The 23,397-nt window shown below is 39.8% G+C and overlaps 2 protein-coding genes across 2 annotated transcripts; one reads left to right on the top strand and one right to left on the bottom strand.

Annotated features, from left to right (window-relative positions):
- Positions 1-1,507: 1,507 nt before the first annotated feature.
- Positions 1,508-8,478, bottom strand: LOC130169277 (GTPase IMAP family member 8-like). The gene is made up of 5 exons (XM_056375856.1): positions 8,469-8,478; positions 6,298-6,381; positions 5,195-5,278; positions 4,383-4,784; positions 1,508-3,564 (listed from the first exon to the last, which is right to left on the bottom strand). Exons 1-5 carry the CDS (start codon positions 8,476-8,478, stop codon positions 1,508-1,510), a joined length of 2,637 nt encoding a protein of 878 aa, XP_056231831.1.
- Positions 8,479-16,685: 8,207 nt separating this feature from the next.
- On the top strand, positions 16,686-18,253 carry LOC130169276 (RING finger protein 223; the record flags this gene model as incomplete). Its single annotated transcript, XM_056375855.1, has 2 exons — positions 16,686-17,080; positions 17,992-18,253. Coding segments are annotated over 2 exons (657 nt in total), but the record flags the coding sequence as incomplete, so codon positions are not given.
- Between the last annotated feature and the right edge of the window lie 5,144 nt (positions 18,254-23,397).

The following is a 23,397-nucleotide window of genomic DNA, read 5'->3' as shown; positions in this document are numbered from 1 at the left end:
CTCAGTGTGGACCATGGGAAAGTGGTCTCAGACTTTTGGACCTCACTGTACATAATTATTCTACAAATTCATAGTTTTAAGTTTCCTGTACCTCAGCAGCTAACAACACTACATCAACTTAAAGCATGCAAAAGCTGTAACTCCTAATTATTCATGTCCTTTACAAACTGAATCTCAAGAGCAACAGCTCAGCAGCTCAACAAGTAAAATAGTCAACAATACAAATACCACAGTAAATCCTTACAGCCTGTGGTGTCTATTGTGAACAGACCTACAGAGCCAGTTTGTAAAGTTACTGCTCAGACACTGAAAGCACATAAATCAACAAAACTTTATTTATTCATGATTTATTTGTGTCTGCATTTATTTCTCTTTAAATTCATTATTAATGAATTATTGTGTATGAAAAAATATTTTCATTATAAACACTATGTACAGGACAAACTTGGGGTAAAAACACAACTGATACATTCTACATTAAGCATTGTTCATAACAGTCATTTAATTGTGACCCATTTAAGGCCCATTCACCAATCCATCCATGGATTGGACAAATTATCATCCAGCCTCACGAAAACCTGGCAAGAAGAAACAATACACGATCTGCTAAATACACTTTTGGAGTTCAATAAATCTAAAAGACATAACGAACATGCTTTGTAACTCGCTATCTTAGCAATGTTAAGGCTACAAGCAACTCATAATGCAACACTTTCTAGTTTTTTCTTCTTTCAATTTCAGTTTTCAGAAAAATATATTGTCTTATATTCAGGACAATGTTATATTTTAATTGTATGCATTTTAAAGTTTGTATTGACCACATTTATACACTGTAATATTAAAGGAAGTACTGCTCTTCACAGCAAGCAGGAGTAACAGTAAAGTCTTATTGTGAGATGATGCATGATGTACAGTGTAATGTACATGTGACCTGAGGGACTAGAGGATCAGACAAACTGCTTTACACACCAGGTCAATGACACGTGTTTATAAAAAGACAGATGTGGCTTTGAATGCAACAATATTGGGTTTATTAAATTAACTGAAATATATAATTGGACAGAGTTAAAGTAAAAGATGCATGAAAACTTGACATTAAATACTAAATTTAAGTGGTAAAATTACTTCAATTTAAATTACAAACTCAAGTCTTAAGCAGCTGGTTTGTCTCTCTGTAAGCAAAAAGTGAATACAGAATTTATAAAACAATATCAAACTATAAGTAGATAAAATACAAGCAAATATTTTCTGAGTGCAGTAATACAGGAAAACTCTAAACAGGAGACGTAGCCTGCCGATGAGAGAGAGAGAGAGACAGAGAGAGACAGAGAGAGAGAGAGAGAGAGAGAGAGAGAGAGAGAGAGGTGGAGTGATCAGCTAGTGGTGAGTGGTAACTGGGCAGGTTAAAGTCAGCGCAGTACAGCCTTGCTACATACAGTAATCAATCCTTATTCAGCTTGGTGGTAAACTGATGAGACTCATTTCACATATCTGACCACTGTTGTCATCACAAGATTATACATGTTTTTTTTTGTCTCTTTTTTAAACGATTCCTTTCCTTTTCTTGTTTCTTCTTCAGGGTCTCAGTGGTCTGGATAAGGTCCCTCATTTCTTTCTTCATTTCTTCACTGCAGTTCTGTTGCTTTTCCATTTCAGAAGCCTGTGTTTCTAATTTTCTTTTCAGCACCTCCATTTCATTCTCATGTTTTCTTTCAAGGTCCTCCTTCTCTCTCTGCATCTCTTCCATCTTTTTCAACACCTTCTGATAATTGTTTTCAATATTTAGCAGCTCTGTGCTGTAGCATCCACCACCATTTTCTCTCACCAATGTCTCAACCTTGTTCAGCAGCTGACTGACTTGTGTGTGATTTGTCTTATCGTTGTTATTGAAGACGTGGTATCTCCCTCCACACTCTTTAATTAGATTTTTAACAAAGTCCTCACAGTCTTCTTCTATGTAGTTTTCAATTGACTGATTTTTCAGATCATCTCCTCTGGTGAACAGAACGATGATGAAATCTCCTGAATTTTCACCAAATATTTTCTTGATCAGTTCCACAGAGTCTTGTTCCTCTTGTGTAAACCGGCCGATCTGTAACACCAGTAAGAACACATGAGGTCCAGGAGACAACATCTTGACACATTTCAATATCTCCTCTTCAACTTCATCAGTGGCCAGAGCTGTGTCAAACAAGCCGGGGGTGTCGACCACAACAACAGGTCGTCCATCAATCTCTCCTGATGCTTTCTGGCAGGACTTGGTAACTGATCTCTGACTGGCTCTGGATTCAAAGTGCTTTCCTAAAATGGTGTTTCCAGCAGCACTCTTCCCACTGCCAGTCTTCCCGATCAGCACCATCCTCAGAGGCTCTGTCTTTATATTCTGCACTTTTACATCTTTACTTTCAGCTTGAAATCTTCTGTCTTCAATGTCTGGCCTTGCACCTTTATCACTCCGAGCCCTGGTGAACATTTCCTTTCTAAAGCTTTCAGATCCTTCAACTCTCATCTTGTCCACAGCCTCCAACAGCTCAGAGATCTGATGTTTCTTCTTGATGTTGACAACAACAGATCCTCCTCCACAGCTCTGAAGCAGCTCCTGGATGTCTCTGTTCTTTCTTATAAAGTCATCAACAGCTGGAGCTGCAGGATCTGACTCCACAGTGAACAGAATCATGGTGAAGTCATTGACTGGAGAGCTGAATGAGTTCTGGATGGTCTCTAACTCTCCCTTGTCTTCATCAGTGAGGGGACCCACAGGTAGGACCAGGATGAAGGCATGGACGCCCTCAGGATCACAGAGGGAGATACACCTGAATGATTCCTTCATCACTTCCTCCTGAGGTTTTCCATACAAGGCAGGAAGCTCCACCAGGGAAACCTGACGTCCTCTCACCTCTCCCTGATGTTTAACACACTCTGATGAGCTGGAGACTGAATGAAGCTCTGTCTGACCTAAAATGGCCTCGGCTGCTGAAGTCTTCCCTGCTCCTCTCCTCCCACACAGAACCAGGTTTAAAGCTGGTTTCATGTGTTCAGGCTCTTCAGAGAAGGTGAGGAAGGTTTCTTTGTTTTCATGCACAATGTTCTCAATCTTCTCCATCAACAGTTGGTGTTTATCTTCAAACATGTTGTAGAGTCTTCCTCCACAGTCTTGAAGCAGCTGATTGACAGTGTGTTGTGTTCCTCTCTTCTTCTCTGTCATGACGACCATCGAGTGTTTAAAAGCATCTGGACCAAACAGACTCAGGATGAACTTCAGTGTTCGTCTGTTCTCCTCAGTGAAATCAGAAGGTTTCACTAACAGCAGCAGAACATTTGGTCCAGGAGAACAAAGAGTCTCACACTTCTTCACCTCTTCTCTCATGGTCTTCTCATTCAGACTGAAGATGTCTGGAGCTTTCACAACTATGAAAGAGTTTCCTTTCCACTCTCCTTCAGTGGTCTCACAGTGCATCCTCTCTGAGTCTCTCTGAGATATAGAAGCTTCTTTTCTGGTGATGAAGTTACATAGAGTTATCTTGTCCTCTTCACAGTCTCCAAACAGCACGATTCTGAGTTTATCTGCTGTGAAAAGAAGTTTTTCCTTGAAATTAGAACATTCTTAATAATTTTACATTTACCCACAAACAGTGCTGTCAGATATTAATGTATCGAGACAGTAATTTTCTCTCATTATTCTGGTTATTTACAGTTGTGTTGAAATGAAAAAGTGACTATGAGGTTAAACTGTTTCTCAGCTTTGAGGGTGTTCATATCTATACTGGGGGAAGAATGTAGATTGTAAAGCCATTTTTATGCCTTCATTGAACATGTATCTGTCAAATGATTCACAGTTTATACACTGTCCATCTGAAATGTACATCAACACCTTCAAATTCAAACTGGGAGTCAGTACTTTAACTTCATAGTCATTGTCTGTGTGAATAGTACAAGTAACTTAGAGTATCTCAGTGTAATTGGAAAATAGTTATTTGGATAGTAATTTGATCATTTTGTTTACTTACTTTGGTTGGACAGGGTATTTTCCAAAGTTGGTTTCAGTCCTGTCAAAAGATAATATCAGCAATAAAAGATAGTATATGGCTATACAGTCATTTGGGTTAATTAATAACTCTCTGCCACATCATCATCAATAATTATTTTTCTGCACTTACCAGACGCTCCACGTGTTGCTGTTGGTGGATGTGCTCTCCTTCCTTTCAGGTTGGTATCTCTAGTAAAACCAGGACTTACTGTGTTCAATAGATCACAGCTCACACACTGTCTTTTGTTCTCCTCTGTAATTTGTATCAGGTGTTTCATAAGTTCTGGACGCTCAGGGTTTTTCAGTGATCTGCCTCTGCATTTTCTGATCATATCTTGTAAATGGTTCATGTCACTTTCCCTGAAACCTGACCTCTCTTCTCTGGGTGTTGATATCAGAACCAGTGAATGATCTAATGATTGATCACTGTAGAGTTGAAGGACTCTGCAGAGCCTCTGGTTTTGATCCTCAGTGAAGTCTTCAGGCTGTAGAACCAGCAGGAACACATGAGGTCCAGGAGCAGACATACGTGCACAGTTCTCAACAGATTTTCTAACTTTGTCTTCAGGGATATTGGGAGAGAGCAGATCTGGGGTGTTGATGACAACTATTTTTTTGTCAGCCATCTGTCTCCTTCCCATCACACAGCCATCAGGTGCTTTGTGACTGTTGAATGAACTCTCTCCCAGTATGAAGTTCCCCACTTCTCTCCTGGAAGACCAGTTGTTCCCCAGCACAAGAACCTTCAGCTCAGACACTGAAATGAAGGGCAAATGTGAATTAATATGTCAACAACGATAATCTCTAATCCAAAGAGAAATAAATATACAAGGCTTTTACTTATTTTTAATAACACTGTATTTAGGACCAGCGCAGATTAAACATGGCAACTTAGTAAGTAGTAAAGTAAACCTATTGGAAAACAACCACACTGTACAGAAAACTTAATGACATTGAATCTATTCAAATTTGTGACAGTAATGGCTAATTAATGTCAGTAATAAATAATGTGCCTAAATAATTCCCATTGAGCAATCACTACTTTCAAACACTTGAGCTGCATTAATGAGTTTTTTGTTTTTTAAACTTACATTATTATGAAATTATTTATTATGAAATAATTCATGAAATAGCAAATCAGTTAGTGTTCAGTTTGTTTTAACTCACTGTGAGGTGGCAGATACAGCAGGCTGTTGTTACGCTTCAGGGGTTCCTGATCAGACTTCTCTGTAAGAATGTAGAAATGTGGAACTTAATTCTTTCTTTTACTGATTTTATGCACCACAAATACCATCAATGAAATAAAAAACTTGACTTTCACCTAAATGATAATTGGACATATAGCAGATGCTTCCCTTTGTCCAAATCCACTGTTTCTGTCTCATTCAACTCAACTAGCTTCTCCTCGTTCTCTTCCTTCACCTTATCTCCCTCCTCTTCTTCTACTCCCTTCGGTGGTACTGCCTTAAAGACATCTTAGGTAGGGCCACCTATAGCTGTGCCTCTATCTATTCCTACTCAAGTCTTCTCTCCAAGCTGTGAATTAACTAAACTGCCTTTGCACCTAATGTAATCCACAATTAAGTTTCCATCTGTCTTCCAAAGGAATAGAAATAGAGGCTCTCTGTTTCTTTTCTTAGTAGCACACCAGTAAAACACCAATCCCTTTAACTTGCTAAGGACAATGGAAAGCTGAAATGTGCCCTGTCCACTTAAGGCAAGGGGTACCTCACAAATGTAATGTAGGAATCATACACTGTGTATATTTGCTAAAAAATATTTTGCTCATAATAATATTCATATACAAATCCCGGTTTCATATGTTTATGATCATTTAATCATCAACACATCAAACAGGAAATTTTTCAGTTTTCTTTTTTCTTTTTTTAGTTTTTTTGGCCATCTTAGGCCTTTACTGGATAACGTAATAGAGACAGACAGGAAATGCAGTGAGAGAAAGTAGGGAAAAGGTGAATGACATGCAACAAATGGTCCGGCCAGCAAGGAGTCGAACCAGGGCATTTTTTGCCCATCTGGTACAAACCCCAACAATTTGGCTATCAGGGCACCCAGTTTAAGTCAGTTTTTAACAGCTACCCTTTGCCACAGACTAAATATAAATTCAGAAATGATTATATAGTTTTATTATGATTTTAATTAGCCTACCTCAGTAAGAGAGATAACAGGAATATCAATAGAGAGTTTGATGAAATTAAACACCCAAACACATCTGCATGTAATGTTATGATACAATCTGTGAATGGACTCACCAGATGACTCTGCCATGGTGTCACTGGAAACCTGCTGGAAACCTGTGACAGAGACATTCACCCGGACGAGTCCCTCTGGATGTTCTTGAAGAAAGAAAAGGAAAAATTAATCGAACAAAAACGTAACTTTCTATATTACTCCTGTCTCTCTCCCTCACACAAACCACATTTTGATCAATGTTTTGGGTGTGTCTACATCAGCAATAGAAAAATCTTTTATTTATCATAGCAGAAAAGTACGTGTACATAGTGGGTAGAGTTTGAGCATTATATGCAGAGCGTATGTTCTGCACCAATCTACAAGCACTGAATACATTTGTAGACATCAACATGCAAACCTGTATCAACCTGTAACCATGACCACATGCATAAATGAAACAGGGAATAAAACTGAATGTATATAGATGTTAGTATATTTATTGTTAATTTACATACATATTCAGTGAGTCATACACACAGACAGACACACACACACACACACAGGGTCAGAGAGAGAGAGAGAGAGAGAGAGATCTGCTGCGTTGTAATCAGTGAAAATACACCAGTGTTGATCAGAAAAAGAGTTGATGAGATAAAATGTGGGAGAGAACTTGTGCAATAACAAATTGTAAATCAATTTTCATAATTTCTCAAGTACCGAACAGAACTGATAATTTCGGAGCTTATCAATACTCGGGTCTTTAAAAATTTTGCCCCCAGGTCTGTTTAATAATGAGTTTCAGTGCCCATTCCTACTCATGAGAATCATTCTCAGTGATTGCGTAATTTTTTTGTCATTAAGATTTTTCTTTCTTTTTTTTTTTTTTAATTCACAATCTGATGTTAGATGCTACTTGGCAGCTAGAATGCAATAATGAAATGTTCATTGCTTAATGTACACCAATAAACCACAACAAAAAAAACAGGTGACTTTAATATTGTGGCTGATCGGTGTACAGTACCTACAGAACACGTGTGCATAAACACTAATGTGAATGAAGCAGAGTTTGCTAGAAAGTGAATGAGTTTTCAAAAAGTCCCCCTGCAGCAGTGCCAAGAATTGATACTGCTTGTAATCTTGTTATTACTGTTGCTTATAATGGGATTTTCTTCCTTGTTCACCTTTAGTCTGTATTTCAGACTCTAGAATGATTAATCTTTATGGACTGATCTATAGACTGATAACTGAATAAAGCACTGTTGTCCACATCAAAGATTACAAAACAAAAAGCACATAAACACAAAAAAATCGAAATATCACCACCATATTGTCTGGTTGGTTTGATAAATCCATTTCCATTAATAAGGAGATAAATGTAATTTTCTCATTACTACACTGGTAAGACTGTATTTTTCCACCTGAGAATACTGCAATAGTCAGACCATATCTTACTCTTCCTGACGCAAAAATCAATTTATGCATTGGCTTTCTCTCGTCTAAGTGGATTACCAAAAAAGAAAAAAAAAAGTGGTCAGATTTCAGTTAATATAAAAATGCCACATTATGCCCCTTTAGATCCATATTGGCTTCCAATCTCTTTTAAGATTTTACTAGTTTATAAGACTCTAAAAGGTTTAGAACATCCATACTTATCCTGTTAGCATTAAACTGTATCTCCGTCTATACTCTATACTCACTGCCGTAGGTCATCAGACAGCATTAAATGTACAGCTGGTTAAGGCAAAGACTAATAGGTGAAGAGGCTGCCTTCTTTTACCTTGGAAAAAACTGTAACAAGCTACCCATAAACATACACCATGCAACTTCTTTAAATTCATATACATCTTAAGAGATACCTTTTTAATCTTTCTTTTAAGTAGCCTGTATACAGTTTTTTTTAATCTCACCACCATATAATTTCTTCTATAAAAAGCTATTTATTTCTTCATGAATTTCTAATAAATTATCCTCAAGATGCTGGTACTTACGACTGGTGACTGTTGTTGAAATCTTGGGTGGTATGCCAGCCATCTTCTTTGTAGAAGGTTGTTATGAGGTATATTCTCTTAAACTTAATTTGTGTAGTCACGTTGAACAGTTATTCTGGTCCATTTGATCTCTTGGCCTGAGCAGTTGAAACACACCTGAGGATTACAGGTAACACAAATTCAACTTAAGAATGTATTAACTTAAACAACAATTTGTTTATAAATTTAGATTCATGTTTCAGATGAAACATGTTTCTACTTACCTGGTACCATTCTTGGTGCATCACTTTATATCCAAGTACAAAATATGAAATTACAACTTCACACTGACGACCAACTCACCTGGGGCAACCTTCTTTTTCAGCAGAGTGGGTAGGACACTGCACCAATATGACATAAAATAGTTGGGTTAATGTTTAACATGCCCTGAAGTTATACACCAGCACTTAACAGCCTCAGAGATGCACTGTTCATAACTTTACATTCTTATTATCTTTTTGTCCACATTAACAACATAGCTATAGGGCCTGCAGCAACTTGCTCGCCTATAATGTATGATGATGCATTATTCATGCATTATTTATTTAAGGTGTTTTCAGAAAGAGAACTGTTCCACCACCTACATTGCTTTCAGTGTGAGCATGAGGTTGGTGGCAGTGGCAAGCAGAGGGAGGGCAGATGCTTCCGTCATGAATGCACAATGGCTGCCTGCTGCCGTCAGAGTTCACAATGCTTCAAGTTTTTCCAACTTGCCACTATGGCTTGCTGTGTAACCATGGTAACTCACTTTTTATATTACCAAACTAACTGTCAGCCATATAAATGAAAAGAAGTACAAATTATATAAATGAAGTATTACCTAACAAGATTAATGTTAGGCAGCATACAACCTAATATGAATGTCATAGCTACATTTATCAATCACTAATGCTATGCAATGAAAGCAGTAGTTATTGTGTACTAGTAAATGATTCAAGCATTTTTTAGATTTGTAGAAGATTTGTTGTTGATGCAAGTAAGCTGTATTCGTAAGGCTTGTTAGTACTAGCTATGCCACTTACTTGATGATGGGTAGGCCTTGAAACAATTTGGCTTTATAAAAAGTTTTCTTCATTTGCTGTAACAATTTCCTCTCTCTGGTGCCAACTGGTACTGCTCTTTCAAGTTGATTTAAATATTTTACTATATCTGTCATTTTTCCCAATGACTAATGAAATGACCACCAGAAATTGCAATGGAATACACAATTTCCCAAAATTATTTCCACAAGCCTAGAGTCCTGTTAAGATTCTGCGACATTATCATGTGAAAGCAAAGCAGAGTGAGTTGGTCATTCAACCTGGAGCAGAGTCTATAGAAATACATGCATGTACCCTATAAGTCCATGTATCCTTTGATATAAACTACATTTTCGCCAACTGCCATAACAACACCCACTTAACATAAAAGATTGAGGAGGGAGTTTTCTAGGTTACTATCAAATCAGTCATTTCAGGTAACACCCTCATAGATTTCATATGTAACATTTATCTTAATTTAAATCGGTATACAACTGACCAAATAAAATGAATATATACATGCAATAAATCCACAGTCCTCGCTGCAGTCGGCCCTGGTTCAAGTCCCGCATCGGACAGCCCTTAGCTGCATGTCATTCCCCCTCTCTCTGCCTCCCCATTTCCTGTCTCTCTACTGCACTATCAATAAAGTCACAAAAGCCTGAATAAATAACGTGATGATCAATGTTAATGAGGTTATCAAGAGATTTTTTTTTTTAGTTTTTTTTTTTTTTTTTTAGTCTCAGCTTGGACACCTGACATCCGTCTTACTCACAGCAGTGAATGTCACGTTTCAGTTTATCCCGCCTGTTAAAGGGAAGACAGAATGCCGAAGCCCTCAGCTGTGTGGGAACATTTTAAATTGAGCGATGATAAGACAAAGGCAGTGTGATTTGGGCCAACCACAGTGGCACAACAAGCATGAAAACATACCTGAATTCTGCAAGTAGTAAGGTATTGTTTGACAATGCAAAAAACTGAGACCATACTAGTTAACAAACTAATGCCTGTTGTGTAGTTACTGTGGTGAAGATGCTTTGTCCACTGTTTAAATGTTACAAATTATAATAACATGCACTTACTACTACTGTAGAATAACAGTCCTTACAAATAATACATTTGAATAAACCAGAAAACATTTGTTGCAGCACTAGTCTGTCCATCTCAGCAAAGAATGGAGAAATGTCTAGCTGATGCATTCAAGTGGAGAATAATTGAAAAAATGTGTCCCTGACTGGGGAAACTGGTCCTCTGCCAGTCATGTTCATTGACTCCCAGTTATGGCTACAGCTAAAATCACTCGCCTTATACATGATGAGAAGGAGAAAGTTGTCGGCTGTATTGTTGTAAAGTGTCATGAAAACAAGTATAGAATGTGATACTTTCCTCTTTTTTAGACAAGGAATTGAGGGAGTGAAATGAGTGGGCGTACTTAAATGTGATACCTTACACTTTCTCTTCATTGCAATAACTACAATTTCTGTCCTTTAGTGCAGAAAATGTCTTATTCATCTCAAAATATCTTTAACAGTTCAGCATTGAGCGTTAATGGCGATATAACCATCTGATCTTACATTGATATAATTTTCAGCAGTGTTGAAAGGATGACAGCAAAGTTTGATAATAAGATAAGTTTCATAATTTATGTATGTATGTATGTATATGTTACATATGTATATGTTATCAAACATAAAAAGATAAGTTCATATATACGAAAAAATTAAGAAAATGTTGACAAAAGGGTTAAAGCTAATTACCAGGTGAAGGGCTTCAACGTCGGTGGGGAAAATGGAGAACGTCACCTTCATCAGCATCACTTTCTTCAGGTGTGTTCACACTCAAACACAGCCAGGAAAGAAGTTTCATAATTTCATATTAAATAAATAACTCTATATCTCTCTTTTCATATTATCTAAGATTTTTTTTTTTTTAAATTCTTTTTTATGTTGCATTAGGAGGTACATTTACGGTGCATTTCAGTGGAAATGTTAAAAAACAGTAAGAGCAGTAGTATTAACACAAAATCGGGTACATTACCTGTTACTATTTTTCACCAGCTGACAAGGATTCAATATGATACCTGCCATCGCATTTGCCGTCTGAACTCAATCTAGCATATTTCCCAGCTGTCATCTCCCCCACAGAAAATACAGCACACCAGCACTGCCGAATGGTGCACAGGCTCTGAATGAAAAGACTGGGTTTGTCATAATGATTTGACCTTGATTGATTTAGTTAATTGAATTGCGCATATTTTTTTGTCTGTCTGAAATTGTTTATGATTCAGATGATGCTGATTTGACTCCACCTGTCTGGGAACAACAGATTGAAAGAACAAATCTTTACCAGAAGTGTTTGTTTACATTGTATTTATTTAAAAAAATAAACATATTGGCCGACGTATCATTTTTAAACAATCAAATACCATTGGTGGTATACAAAAATACTAGGGTTGAGTACTATTCACATTCACTGCAGTGTTTGCATAGTGCTAGCTGTAATATTTCCCGGTACATAGTATGCAATTCAGTCTATTGGTTTCATACTAAGGTGGCGAACATCTTAAAAAATCACACATACTGTTTCAGTGCACTAAATAGCATGTTGAGCAAGAATTTCGGATGCAGCCAGTGGCGTCATGTTGGTTAATGTTAGTAAAAATGCTAAGCTAACGCCAAACAAGACAGTGAAGAAAAGCACAATTATCTCCAACAACAGCTTAATCGAACTAGCTACTCGCCCCGACTATCCTGTCTATCTCTCACTAGAGGTCACTACCCTTTAAAGTTCTAAATTTGGTATCCAAGCCTAAAAAAAACAAGTAGCTTAATGCTGAAAGCTGTGTGTAATATTTACAGTGTGAAATCTCACCAGAAATGAACTGAAACTATATGAATAGAAAAGCAAAATAGACACTTTAGGTGCCCATTTTTCTATTTATGGATATTGTATGGTACACAACCAAAAAAAAAAAGCCAAAATGAAGGGTGCATGATCCCTAATATAAACCTAATATCTGGATTCCATTAAAAGTGAATGTTATGTTCTATTTTGCAAAGGTCATCAACCAGCCAGACAAACCTGTCTTAGTTTGCCAATAATGTGGTTACAGTTGAAATTATAAACATTTCCTGAATTATACTAGAATTAAAATAGAAAAGTGGCACAATTTCAAGCCCTTTTCTTCTTGAGTTTATTAAATATGTCTCCAACTGCCTACAGTGCCAGTACATTAGCCACTTTTTCTCCTCTTTGTTCTGAAGTGTAATTTTTAGGCCAATCAAAGACTTTAGTTATCCCTCATTTTGATAAAGTTAACAACCAGCCATCATTAGCTTATCATCAGCTGCCAATTAACTTCTCTTTGTTAAATTCCAACGAAATTGTATGATTAGTAAAGACAAAGTGACAGGGCCATTCATGATTGATTTTCTTAGATGGATAACATTGGGGTTTTTTAGGCCAAGCTGTTCTTTTCGCGGTTACTGTATGTAGCAGTTAGCACCAACTGCTAGTTAACTAGCTAATTGCTACGGTAGCTAGCTTACTGTGGAAATTTACGTTTTTGGTGTAACCTTTGGCCTACATTTAGGCGTTTTGTTCACCATTAAGTACAGTTGTAACAAAAGAGTATTTTATCAAACATACAAAGATAAGTTCATATATACGAAAAAATTAAGAAAATGTTGACAAAAGGGTTGAAGCTAATTACCAGGTGAAGGGCTTCAACGTCGGTAGGGAAAATGGAGAACGTCACCTTCATCAACATCACTTTCTTCAGGTGTGTTCACCCTCCAACACAGCCAGGAAAGAAAGAGGCCAGCAGGTGATTTGACTAAACCCGTTTCCTCGTTTTTATTCAGTTATTCAAATACGGAGTCACTACCGCAAAGCACAGCCAAAGAAGCGAGCTGAGCCGGAAAGACAACGTTTAAAATCGGACCGTTGGCCGTTAACTCGAGCCGTTAAAAGTGAACTCCTGGAGGAGCTACGTCATAAACCGACCCCGTGATGGTGGCGCGTGGAAGGGGAGAGAGTGGATATCTATCTAAATGGTAAGAACAATCTTTCCCGCTTGCGCGCCAAACGTCATTCATAAACCTTATAATTTTACCTTTCCTGTTCATGCACAAAGTCGGGGACACATTTAACAGATTATTTTAGATGTTTTTTCAAATCAAGAGGGTCTTAGGTCAAATTCGGCATAGGTGATTCCCAACTAAGTGCAATGCAAGGTAGCCTATACAGGTAGCCTATACAATTCCTGCCTTGTATCTTGTGTGTGGTTAAAGTAACAGGCAGTTTGACCAAAATACGTTTTATGTAGTTTTTCTATGATGAAACCAGGTCCTACGAGGTGTTGTTGTTGTTGTTGTTGCTGTTGTTGAAATTGTAAATTTCCATATTTTTGCCTGGAGTTTGGTGGCCTGCACGAGAGCAGTTGTTCAGTCAAGCCTTTCATGGTTCACAGATCTAATATAGTGAGGAGGAAGAGGTAGTAGGAACTGACAGGAGATCAGCTGCTCTGTCAGTGATGTGCAGCTGGTAAATTTGACAGTAAGAGATTATTTACATGAGGATGAAAGACTCTTACTCTGTACCTGCTGTTTTAGGTGTTACCTGAAACAGCAGTAAGATCTCCAGGTGTGCTGGTTTTTTGCATGGGAAGCGCTGAAGCAAAGATCCTTTATGCCAACACTGCCATGTCTCTATCTGCTCATTTTCCCACAGTTGTATAATGGACTTTATTTGGGTTTTCACAAGTATTTACAACATAACTGATCAATTCCAGGTAGTCATACGTTAACCCCTTAAAATAAATGGAATTGCATGTGTCTTTCATTGGGATATCTGAATCACTCATGGTCTCAGTCGATAGTGGACATTTTGGCAGCAGATTTTAAAAAGTAATTGCTGTGTTGGGGCAGCATTTATTTTTCTGACAGTGTTTGCACAGCCATCACTAGAATATAACTGATATGGGTTTGTGTGCAGTTGTACATTTTCCTACTAAAACCTTGATCAATTAAAGCTTCAGAAATCATATCGGTGCGTTCCCAGTTTCAGTGGAACCTTGAACCAATGTAAAACGTTTGAGAGCCGACCAACACAAAATATTAAATTTAACTCTAATGTAAGACGAGGAAAAGCAGCAAATTCTCACCTTCTCACCTTCTCACCTCACAGCTACAACTATCAAACACCTCATGGCAATTGCACACACAGTGTATCTGTAGTGATCTATTGAACACGGCAACAACACGTGGAATGTATACAGGAAACAGGAAATGTCACAGCCTGATGGTCAAGAACCTAAAACACTGCTACATAAACAGACTCAGATGAAGGTTGCAGTCGAGACGATCTGTCTACGTTTCTGCTTTATGAGGTGATTCCTGCTCAGCGTGTCCCAGCATCAGAACGGGCGGCCATCTTGTTTTGCATGTTATTTCCCTTTTGTAAATAAGACGACAATGCAAATTTCTGTTCTGTTGACACCCGCTGGACTGGAATATGAATCCAGTTGTGTGGCACAGTGTTATTCATTCAGACACAGACCTGCTCTCAGTTTTAACTAAACTTATGCAAACTAGAGGAAAAGTGATCCTGAGCGGTTTAATACAGAGAGCTGATGTGTTAGAACTGACTGCGCTTCTCCGTCACTGTGGAGGTAGGTACTCTGTCTTTTAATACACCTCCCAGCAGGTTTCTTTTTAAGCTTTGGAAAGTTAAATGTCTTGTGCATGATTTTATATGTTACTCAAAATTCAGTCTGCTCAGTTTTTTGTGATTTAAAGTGAATTTATAGACAAACTACATGAGGTTGTGAAGTTGAGAGCCCGTGGCGGGTCTGGCAGTGTTAGTGTGTGTGATATAATATGCTGCAAGACCTCGAGTTCTTCGTCTGAAAACTGTCGTGAAACACTCAGATTTGTTGGAATATGGCACCAATAATGAAAAATGTCTTTCTTCATATACTTATTACAGTTTATTTGCCTTGTTTTGCGGAGAGAACTGTTAGTAAGACCTTTGGATATAAATAACGTGCACAGCTACAGTGTTGTGACTGTAATGGTGAAAGGTGCTATAAAACAGCAGTACAGATCTGGGGTCAGTTCCACAGAGATATTTTAGACTGGTCTGTAGTGGTAATCAAACTGTTTCACAACAATAAAAACAGACTAATTGTAGGCCTCACCCTCAGGTTAACTCAGGCCTAAGACCAATGTTACCATGGTAACAGTCAATCACACCTGCGCTGAGCAGTACCCAACAACAAGACACAGGAAAACATGGCTCATGATTTGTGGTTTGCTGACTTTGTTATGGAGAGAAAGGAAAGAGTTTTTAGAGACCAAAATCAGATTAGTTCAGTTTATTGTTTCACGCACTGAATTTTCAAAGTAAAATGTCGTTGTAACGGTTGAATTCTTCTGTATGACAAACATTTGATGCTGAGGTAAACGGAGCTGAGCAGTTGGCTTTATTTTTATATTCATAAAATTCTTAATTTACCCAGAATTCATTGTACTGCCGTCTGGCTTAAGTCAACTAAACTGCTTCATGCAGCAGATGAATTCAGACTCAGTCCGTCTGAAGTCTGACTGTTTGTTAGAAGTCACAGTCGAAGTCTGTCTTTGTGAAACGGGCCCCGTTTGAAAAGCTGTTGTATTTCACTTTTTTTAAAAAGAAAGGAAAGAGTTTGATGCTCCAGCAGCTTTGAAGTGCAGAGAAATGTCTCTTTTCTTTTTTTACTTTCCAAGCTTGAAGCATTAAGACTTCCGATCATCTGAACTGAGGGTCAAACTGTCACTGCTTAGTTTTCATAATGAATTATCTTTAATCCTGTTGGTTTGCAGTGTGTTGATAAAGTCTTTGCTTCTTTAGAGTGAGTTTTGATGAGGGCGTCTGAGGCTGCATGAGGAGCATCTTCATCATTTCTTCATCATCCTCCATCCACCATGAGTCTGTGAAGCCGTCACTGAAGCTCTTGTCCCTGCTGACGGCTGAAAGCTCAACATCCTCCATCTTTCTCTCCCTCCGTCCGTCTGTCATCCACCAGTCATGAATCCCTATGGAGATCCAAACCTGAACTCTGGCTTCCAAAGTCCACCTCCACCTTCAGCCCCTGGCCCCTGTGATAGTTCCCATAATCCATCTCTCTCCAGTTTACCATCTCCTCCGCTCATCCAGACAGGTCATACCTCTCTGTCGGTTTGGAGCCGTACCTCCCCTCAGACCTCGTCAGACCAAGATGGAGGTCAAAACCTGATCCGATCACCGAGCTCGGACCACTCCGCCTCGCCGCTTCCAGCCTCAGATCCAGGCTTCAGCCTCCCATCCAGGCCTCAGTCCGGCCCGGCTCCGGTCTCGCCGCAGATACAGGCTCCATCTGTTCCCACACTAAACCCTTACCCCGCCCCCGCCCCCGCCACGCCGCCGTCCTACCAGGTCTCCGTCATCATCCCGTCCCCAGACCTCCGCCCGTCCCCACTCCCGTCTCAGTGCTCCGAAGACACCTGTCCGGACCTGGAGTGCGCCATCTGCTTCAGCCAGTTCAACAACGTCTTCCGCTGTCCCAAGATGCTTCACTGCAAGCACACGTTCTGCCTGGAGTGCCTGGCGCGCATCAACGTCAAGTCGGCCCAGCCCAGCGCCATCCAGTGCCCGCTGTGCCGCAGCCTCACGCCCCTGCCCGCCCTCGGCCTGCCCAAACTGACCACGGACCCGGACGTGCTCTCCTTCCTGCCGGCCGCCATGCAGAGAGTCTACAGCATCCGCTTCCTCCGCAACAAAGGGAAGCTGGAGGTCAAGAGGTCAGACTGTTAAAATAATCTATCAGGAGTCAATAATCTTTATGAAAACTACTGATTCAGTAACAGATGATTTGTTCTCACCTCTAGACAGTTGTTCATGATTTCCCTCCACTGTCAACATTTATTGGATTTATCATCAACCTTCAACAACATTGGGTTTAAGTTTCTAGACTTCAGTTTTGATTCATTTGATGATTATTAGTTGTCAGAACCTAAATTCAGCAGCATGAGTCAGATTAATTCAGTTCTGGTGGTCGGCGTTCCCTCTGTGGAGCCTTTGCTGGTCAGTTTATCACTGAGGGGACGATTTCAACATAAAACAACCATGACGTGTTTGAAAGTTGTGCGTGTAAGAACAGGTGAAACTGAAAAGTTAATCCAGATCAGACGAGTCCTTTTAAAATCTCATCCGTCGGCTTGTGGTGAAAATGTGGTGCTGAGGTGTTCGTGCATCACGGAGGAAACACAACACCTCGAAGAAACTGATTTATTACAAGGAAATACATGTTATCTGATCCGGTTTTTATTGGAGCACATTTGTTCTTCTGCCAAATTTAACTGGAATATTGATGTCAGTTATTGATCAAGTTCCACAAACGTATCAGACCTCATTAACCTGGATAAACTGAAATCACTGTTGAACATAATGTTGTACAAGCTGCTACTAAAGAAAACAACACGAGCAGAGTGAAAAAAAAAGTGATGAACCAGGCTGGGACGTTTCTGTACTGAAGATCTTTCCTGAATTTGTGTTTTGTGTTTTCTCAAGTTCCTGTGATTTGACCCCTCAGGGCCACCGTAACACTCACACAGAATAAATTCAGTTTTTAAAACAGATGAAATCATAACAATAGTAATAATAAATGATTTTATTGATGAATCACAGGATCCATCCTCTGTTTCTCGTTCAGGTCATCTGAAAGTCCTCGGAGGTGGGGTCAGAGGTCGCTGACATCTCTGAGGTCAGTGAACCGCTCTCTGGACGTGGGGCTTCCCAGTCCGCCCGTGGGGGGCCGTGGCGAGGCGGGGGGCGTGGGCGTGGGCGGCGCTCTGTTCAGACTGACCGGCCGGCCGGCGTGCCGAGCCTTCCTCCTGACAGCCGTGGTGATGATGATGGTGCTGCTGACCTGCATCATCATCTTCCTCCTCATCAACAGCAAGGACTTGGAGTGACCGTGAGTGACATCACATGACATCACACCCCGTCTCCATTTTACTTTTACTCACCGTTACTGAGCCACGTGTGTCTCGCTGCTGCGGTTAAAAGAAATCACATCCAGATGTGCAATTTAAAAACTTGAGCAGCTTCTAACTTGCTGACTTTCCAAGACTCAGAGAGGGGAACTGTGGGAATGGAGACACCTGAACCCGAGACCCGGTGGACTTTAATCTGCTTCATGAAAACGTAGATCTCCCTCCATCTTTGTTTTTCCCTCCTCAGTATCACTTCGTCATGTCACAGCGGAGGAGGAAATGGACCAAGGAATATGAGAGGGGGTGAACTTTTATCTGCTTCACTTCGCTTGTGCCAAAAGCTGAAAATAATCACCTTTATAAAAAAAAAAAAAAAAAAAAGGAAATGGCGGCCAGGTAACGGCAGAGGCCTGAATTTGAGGCTCCAAAGTGCCGGTCAGGTAATACAAGCCGGGTGATGTGAAGGTCATTTGATAGCACTGTAGTATAAAATAACAGCCTGATAGCAGGTTTATTATTCTAACAACAGGTCAAAGTCTCTGGTGGTTTCCATCCAGATTAAAGTCAAAAATCAAACATTAAACTTTTGATTCCAGGGACTGAAACATTAATCTTCCTCCACTGCGTCTCTCTGGGACGGGAAGCTTCCCTGTGTGTGTGTGTGTGTGTGTGTGTGTGTGTGTGTGAGTGAAACCTGACTGTTTACATTGGAGTGTGTTTCGCTCTGAACCAAATGCTGGAAACAGGACTCATGCAAATGAGCTGAGCCACAGTTGGTCCAGAGTCCAGAACCGTTTTAAACACACTGACACTTTAATATTTGATGATCTGGAAACTGAAAAGAATCAATTCACCCAAATTACACAAAGATATTTCTCCTCGCAGGTGACTAATGGACTAACATTAGTTTGATTAGTCCAGCTGTTTGAGATTTCTGCCTCCACCTCAATCCAATGGAAGTGACTGGGATTTAATTTGAGGTGTGGAAAACATCAGAATGTTTTTACAGGCCTCATCACTGTGGATGATTTTTCATAGGGACTATTTTCTTCAAGTGAAAGAGTCTTAAAGATCACAACCTTGTTTCCGTCCTCCTCCATTGTAATGAACTGGAAAACTATCTGCAGGGATACAAACTCCAGGGTTGAGGGGGTTTGTTTGTGGTGAGGTGAATCGACTCTTCTTAAAGAAATAAACACACTGAAAGTGGTTTCAGCTCGTCTGCAGGAAACTGCTGCGCTGGCATCGACCACAGTGTGACGTGCGTCAGATCCAGTTGAATCCTGTTTATTTAGAAACATAATCTTGTTTCAGCTGATGAAATTTGCATTAAAAACATCATGAACTTTTTTTCATGCCGACAAAAAACACTTGCAAATCAAATTCAACCTGAAATCAGAAACTTCCTTCAAACTTCTTCCATCAAAACTCACATTTTAAAAGATATTTAAGTTACAAATATTAATGTGATTAATGAATTAAGAGGAAAAACACATTTTATTTCCTGTTGTTTCAGTGCTGTCGGGTTTTTATGTCGTGTTCTGTGTGTTTTTAAGGCTCAGACCTTTTTTTACTGTGCAATGTAAAATAAATGATTTTATATATTTTTATGTAGAACTGTTTAAGCAAAGCTTTGTCACCATGTTAAACTTGAATAAATTCCTCTTTGAATTAAACAGTTTGCCATTTTTTTATTAAGCAGATTAAAGTTTTTGAGTTGAACTCGTAAACTTTTAAAGAAATGTTCCAGCTGTTTGTTGAAGCTGTGACGTTTATACTGAGGAAAATATCAAAATCCAAACTCTTTTCTCTTTTAACAGGTGATTTGGTAAATTACACATTTCACTTTTTGGAGGTTTTTTTTAGGCAGGAGAGAAAAACAAAGGAAAGATTTTCAGACTTTAACTTTTTGCTGAAGTGTTTTTTGTATAAATATATGGAGCCACGTTTTCTACAAATGACACTTGAAGTTGGAGACGCAGCATCAGGCTCCTACAAGCTCATTTTCTATTTAACAACACGAAATGTTTTAAGCAGAATTAATTATTACAACTCGTCTGGACACCAACAGAAGTTAAATCCGTTGTGTGTAGAGTAACGTCTCCCTCTGCAGGTACAGAACTGACCACATACAGTCCATAGATCACAACACACCATCTGACCTCAGAGCCTCAGGTCACACGAGGGGAAACAGGAAGAAGCAACAGGAGAGATCGCAGGTTTAGTGACGTGTGCACACAGTCGACACAAACACAAAATCAGAATATAAGGTAAATAAAGACAAATAAATGTGCAGGAAATGACCCGTAAATTATGTCAAGCTAGAGAGAGGGTGAAGATGTGAAGTGCAGGTTCATACAGAGACAAAGCCTCCTGAAGGACCAGGACCTGGATCAATGATATCTACATTCAGCTGACAGATCAGACCTGTGAGTGTTTTCACGACTAATTTCATTAATACGACACAAAAATCCTCCATTATTCTCCTCGTTGTGTTGCACCTTTGGGCAGCCAGCAGGTGGAGCTGCAGCATCACGAGACACAGTGAAATGACTTCACTCATTCATTGGACATAACGTGACCTGATGGCGGCGCTGGATGAAAACCATGGAGAGGGCAGATGATGGTGTTTGGACACTGGAAACTTTAAGAAGGGATGTTGAAAGAAAGCCGGTCAGCAGGCCGGAGGAAGGTCTGAAAGAAATGTGATTTTATTTACAAAAATATTTCCAAACAGAAGAAAAATGAATCCCAGGAAATTCAACAAAAAATAACTTAAACCATCACAGAAAGAAATAAAATCTGCATCTTATCTTCCAACAAATCAAACCTGCAAAGAAAAATCAACCACACAACAATTAATAGAAACATCCGACTAAAATCTCGATTAAATAACAATAATGACAAAACAACAAAACTGTTTCGGATCAGGGATCAAAGCCTCGATGAAATTTCAGCCCTGGAATTTCATTAGCGAGATCTGCATCCAGGAAACTTTCACATCAGTGTGTTTACATATTTGAGGATGTTTTTCCATTTGCGTGCTGACGAGTTCCTGCAAGTTCCCAGTATAAACACACTGCAGTTTTTACTAACCTGGATGATAAGAGGCTGCAGTCACTCCGCAAGGAAACACGACTCTGAGATGTTTTTATTTATCACCCAACAGAACTGTAACTCTATTCTGAGAAGAACCAGATACTTCAACCTCCTTTAAATCTCTTTTTAAAAGACATTTCTTTGTCTTATACGTGTTTTATTTGGACTTTTCTTTCATCTGGTTTTACTTTTTTCTTGTAAAGCACTCTGTAACCTTTCTAAGTGCAATATAAATAAAGTTATTATTATTATTATTATTATTATTATTAGTGCCAGCCAAGCTTTTCTTCTGCTTGATTTTGTCTTGTATCAAAGTGCAGCAGCTTGAACTGAGTCCAGTATTTGACCAGCAAAGTGAAACCAGACCAGGTGAAGCACGTTTTCTCACCAATCACTGAGCAAAGTTTTGGTTTCATCCACTGAGATTTCGAGGTGATCGCTCATGAACCTGCTGCTGCTGATGTCTCAGTTCATCAGAGGTGAATGGAAATAATCTGACACTGATTTAAAAGCTCCACAATAAACATGTGGAAACAACAATTATCAGAAACAACATCCTGGTCACTTTGTAAAACTTTTGTAAAACTGAAAACTGCAAAGCTTTGAAAATCAAAATAGTTTGATCCCAGCTGATTGTTTGAACATAGTTTCTGCTCAGTGCTATGAAGTGTGTATCTGCTGCTGTGTATCCTTTATGACACAGTGTGGGTGTGGGTGTGAGAATTCGGGTGTGTTAATAGGCTGCTTTGTGTGCGACGGCGGGGGACACACCTTAACAACACACCGGGCGATTCAACAAACCTATTTCCATGGAAACTAGCCATGCGAACCACTGCTTGACTCACACCTGACCTCAGAGACCACACATCCTGCTCAGATCTGAAGTTCTCAAGTCGAGCAGTCGAGCAGTGGAGCAGTGGAGCAGTGGAGCAGTCGAGCAGGCTTTAATCAGCAGCTCGAGTGGCTGAAAATATCTAAAAATGCACCAATACAAAGATTCTTAAAAGGCCACTCATACACAACATGGCGGCACAGCCAGTGGCGATCCTGTCAACCCATCGAGGACATGAGGACTCTCTAACACACATTTTGAGCCCTTTATTCACGCTTTCTGTAAGTCCGCATTGCTGCAGACTTTGCCAGAGGGAATTACCCAAGGTTCATAGCGTTAAACACAGGGTTGCCTGGGTTATCAGGGGACGCCCAGAAGCGTAAAAAATGGCCAACAACGGCCATAAAACGCAAGAAATAATAAGATAGAAGAAGAACGGTTAACAGACAAGCATGCGAGGAGCTAACGCTAACATTAGCATCAGAAGAAAACAGCGTGTGACAGTAAAGTCACTGTGATTCAGATCAGATCTGATCCAACATTATCTTTTTGTTTACAAACAGGGAGCGAAGGGAGGGAATGAAAATGAACAATCAAAATTCCCAAACCCATAATTCAATGCAAATTTTTGGCATCATCGAGGTCACGTGATAATAGTGCTGCCCCATTCAGCCTCTCACACTCAGCCACTCACCAGGTGATGTCACTAAGTCTGTGAGGGTTCAGGGTTCAGGGGCAACATTGGGATTTGGCCAGAGACTTCCTGTGACATACTTCATCAGGGACTGAAGCTTTGTTTGGTCTCAGCCGACTCTGTGTTGTGTAATGAGACGAGGGGACGAGATCCAACCAACCAAACCAGGTAACACACACTGTGTGCGAGTGTGTGTGGCTGCCAGACTTTCTGTTTGTTCACCAGACCATATAATATTTTACAGGGTTTCAGCCAGAAAAGTTGTTGGGCTCAGCGGCTGGACTTGTGCATTGGAACCAGTCCGTAAAATCTGTGCTGGTATGCCTGTTGGCCGTCTGACCGGCTGTTCCACAGGCTGCTCACCTGCTGTGCTTCAACCAAGCGTTTTAACCAACAGATTTCTCTGGTGAGCATTCCAGTCATTACATCTCCGTTTCCAACCGAGCCGCCCCAGATTCCTCGATGCTGAGGGGGGAATCTGGGGGGTCGGTCCGGGCC

The sequence above is a fragment of the Seriola aureovittata genome, chromosome 5 (assembly GCF_021018895.1).
Source record: "Seriola aureovittata isolate HTS-2021-v1 ecotype China chromosome 5, ASM2101889v1, whole genome shotgun sequence".
NCBI classification, from domain to species: Eukaryota; Metazoa; Chordata; class Actinopteri; order Carangiformes; family Carangidae; genus Seriola; species Seriola aureovittata.
This window is presented reverse-complemented; position numbering and strand designations above follow the sequence as displayed.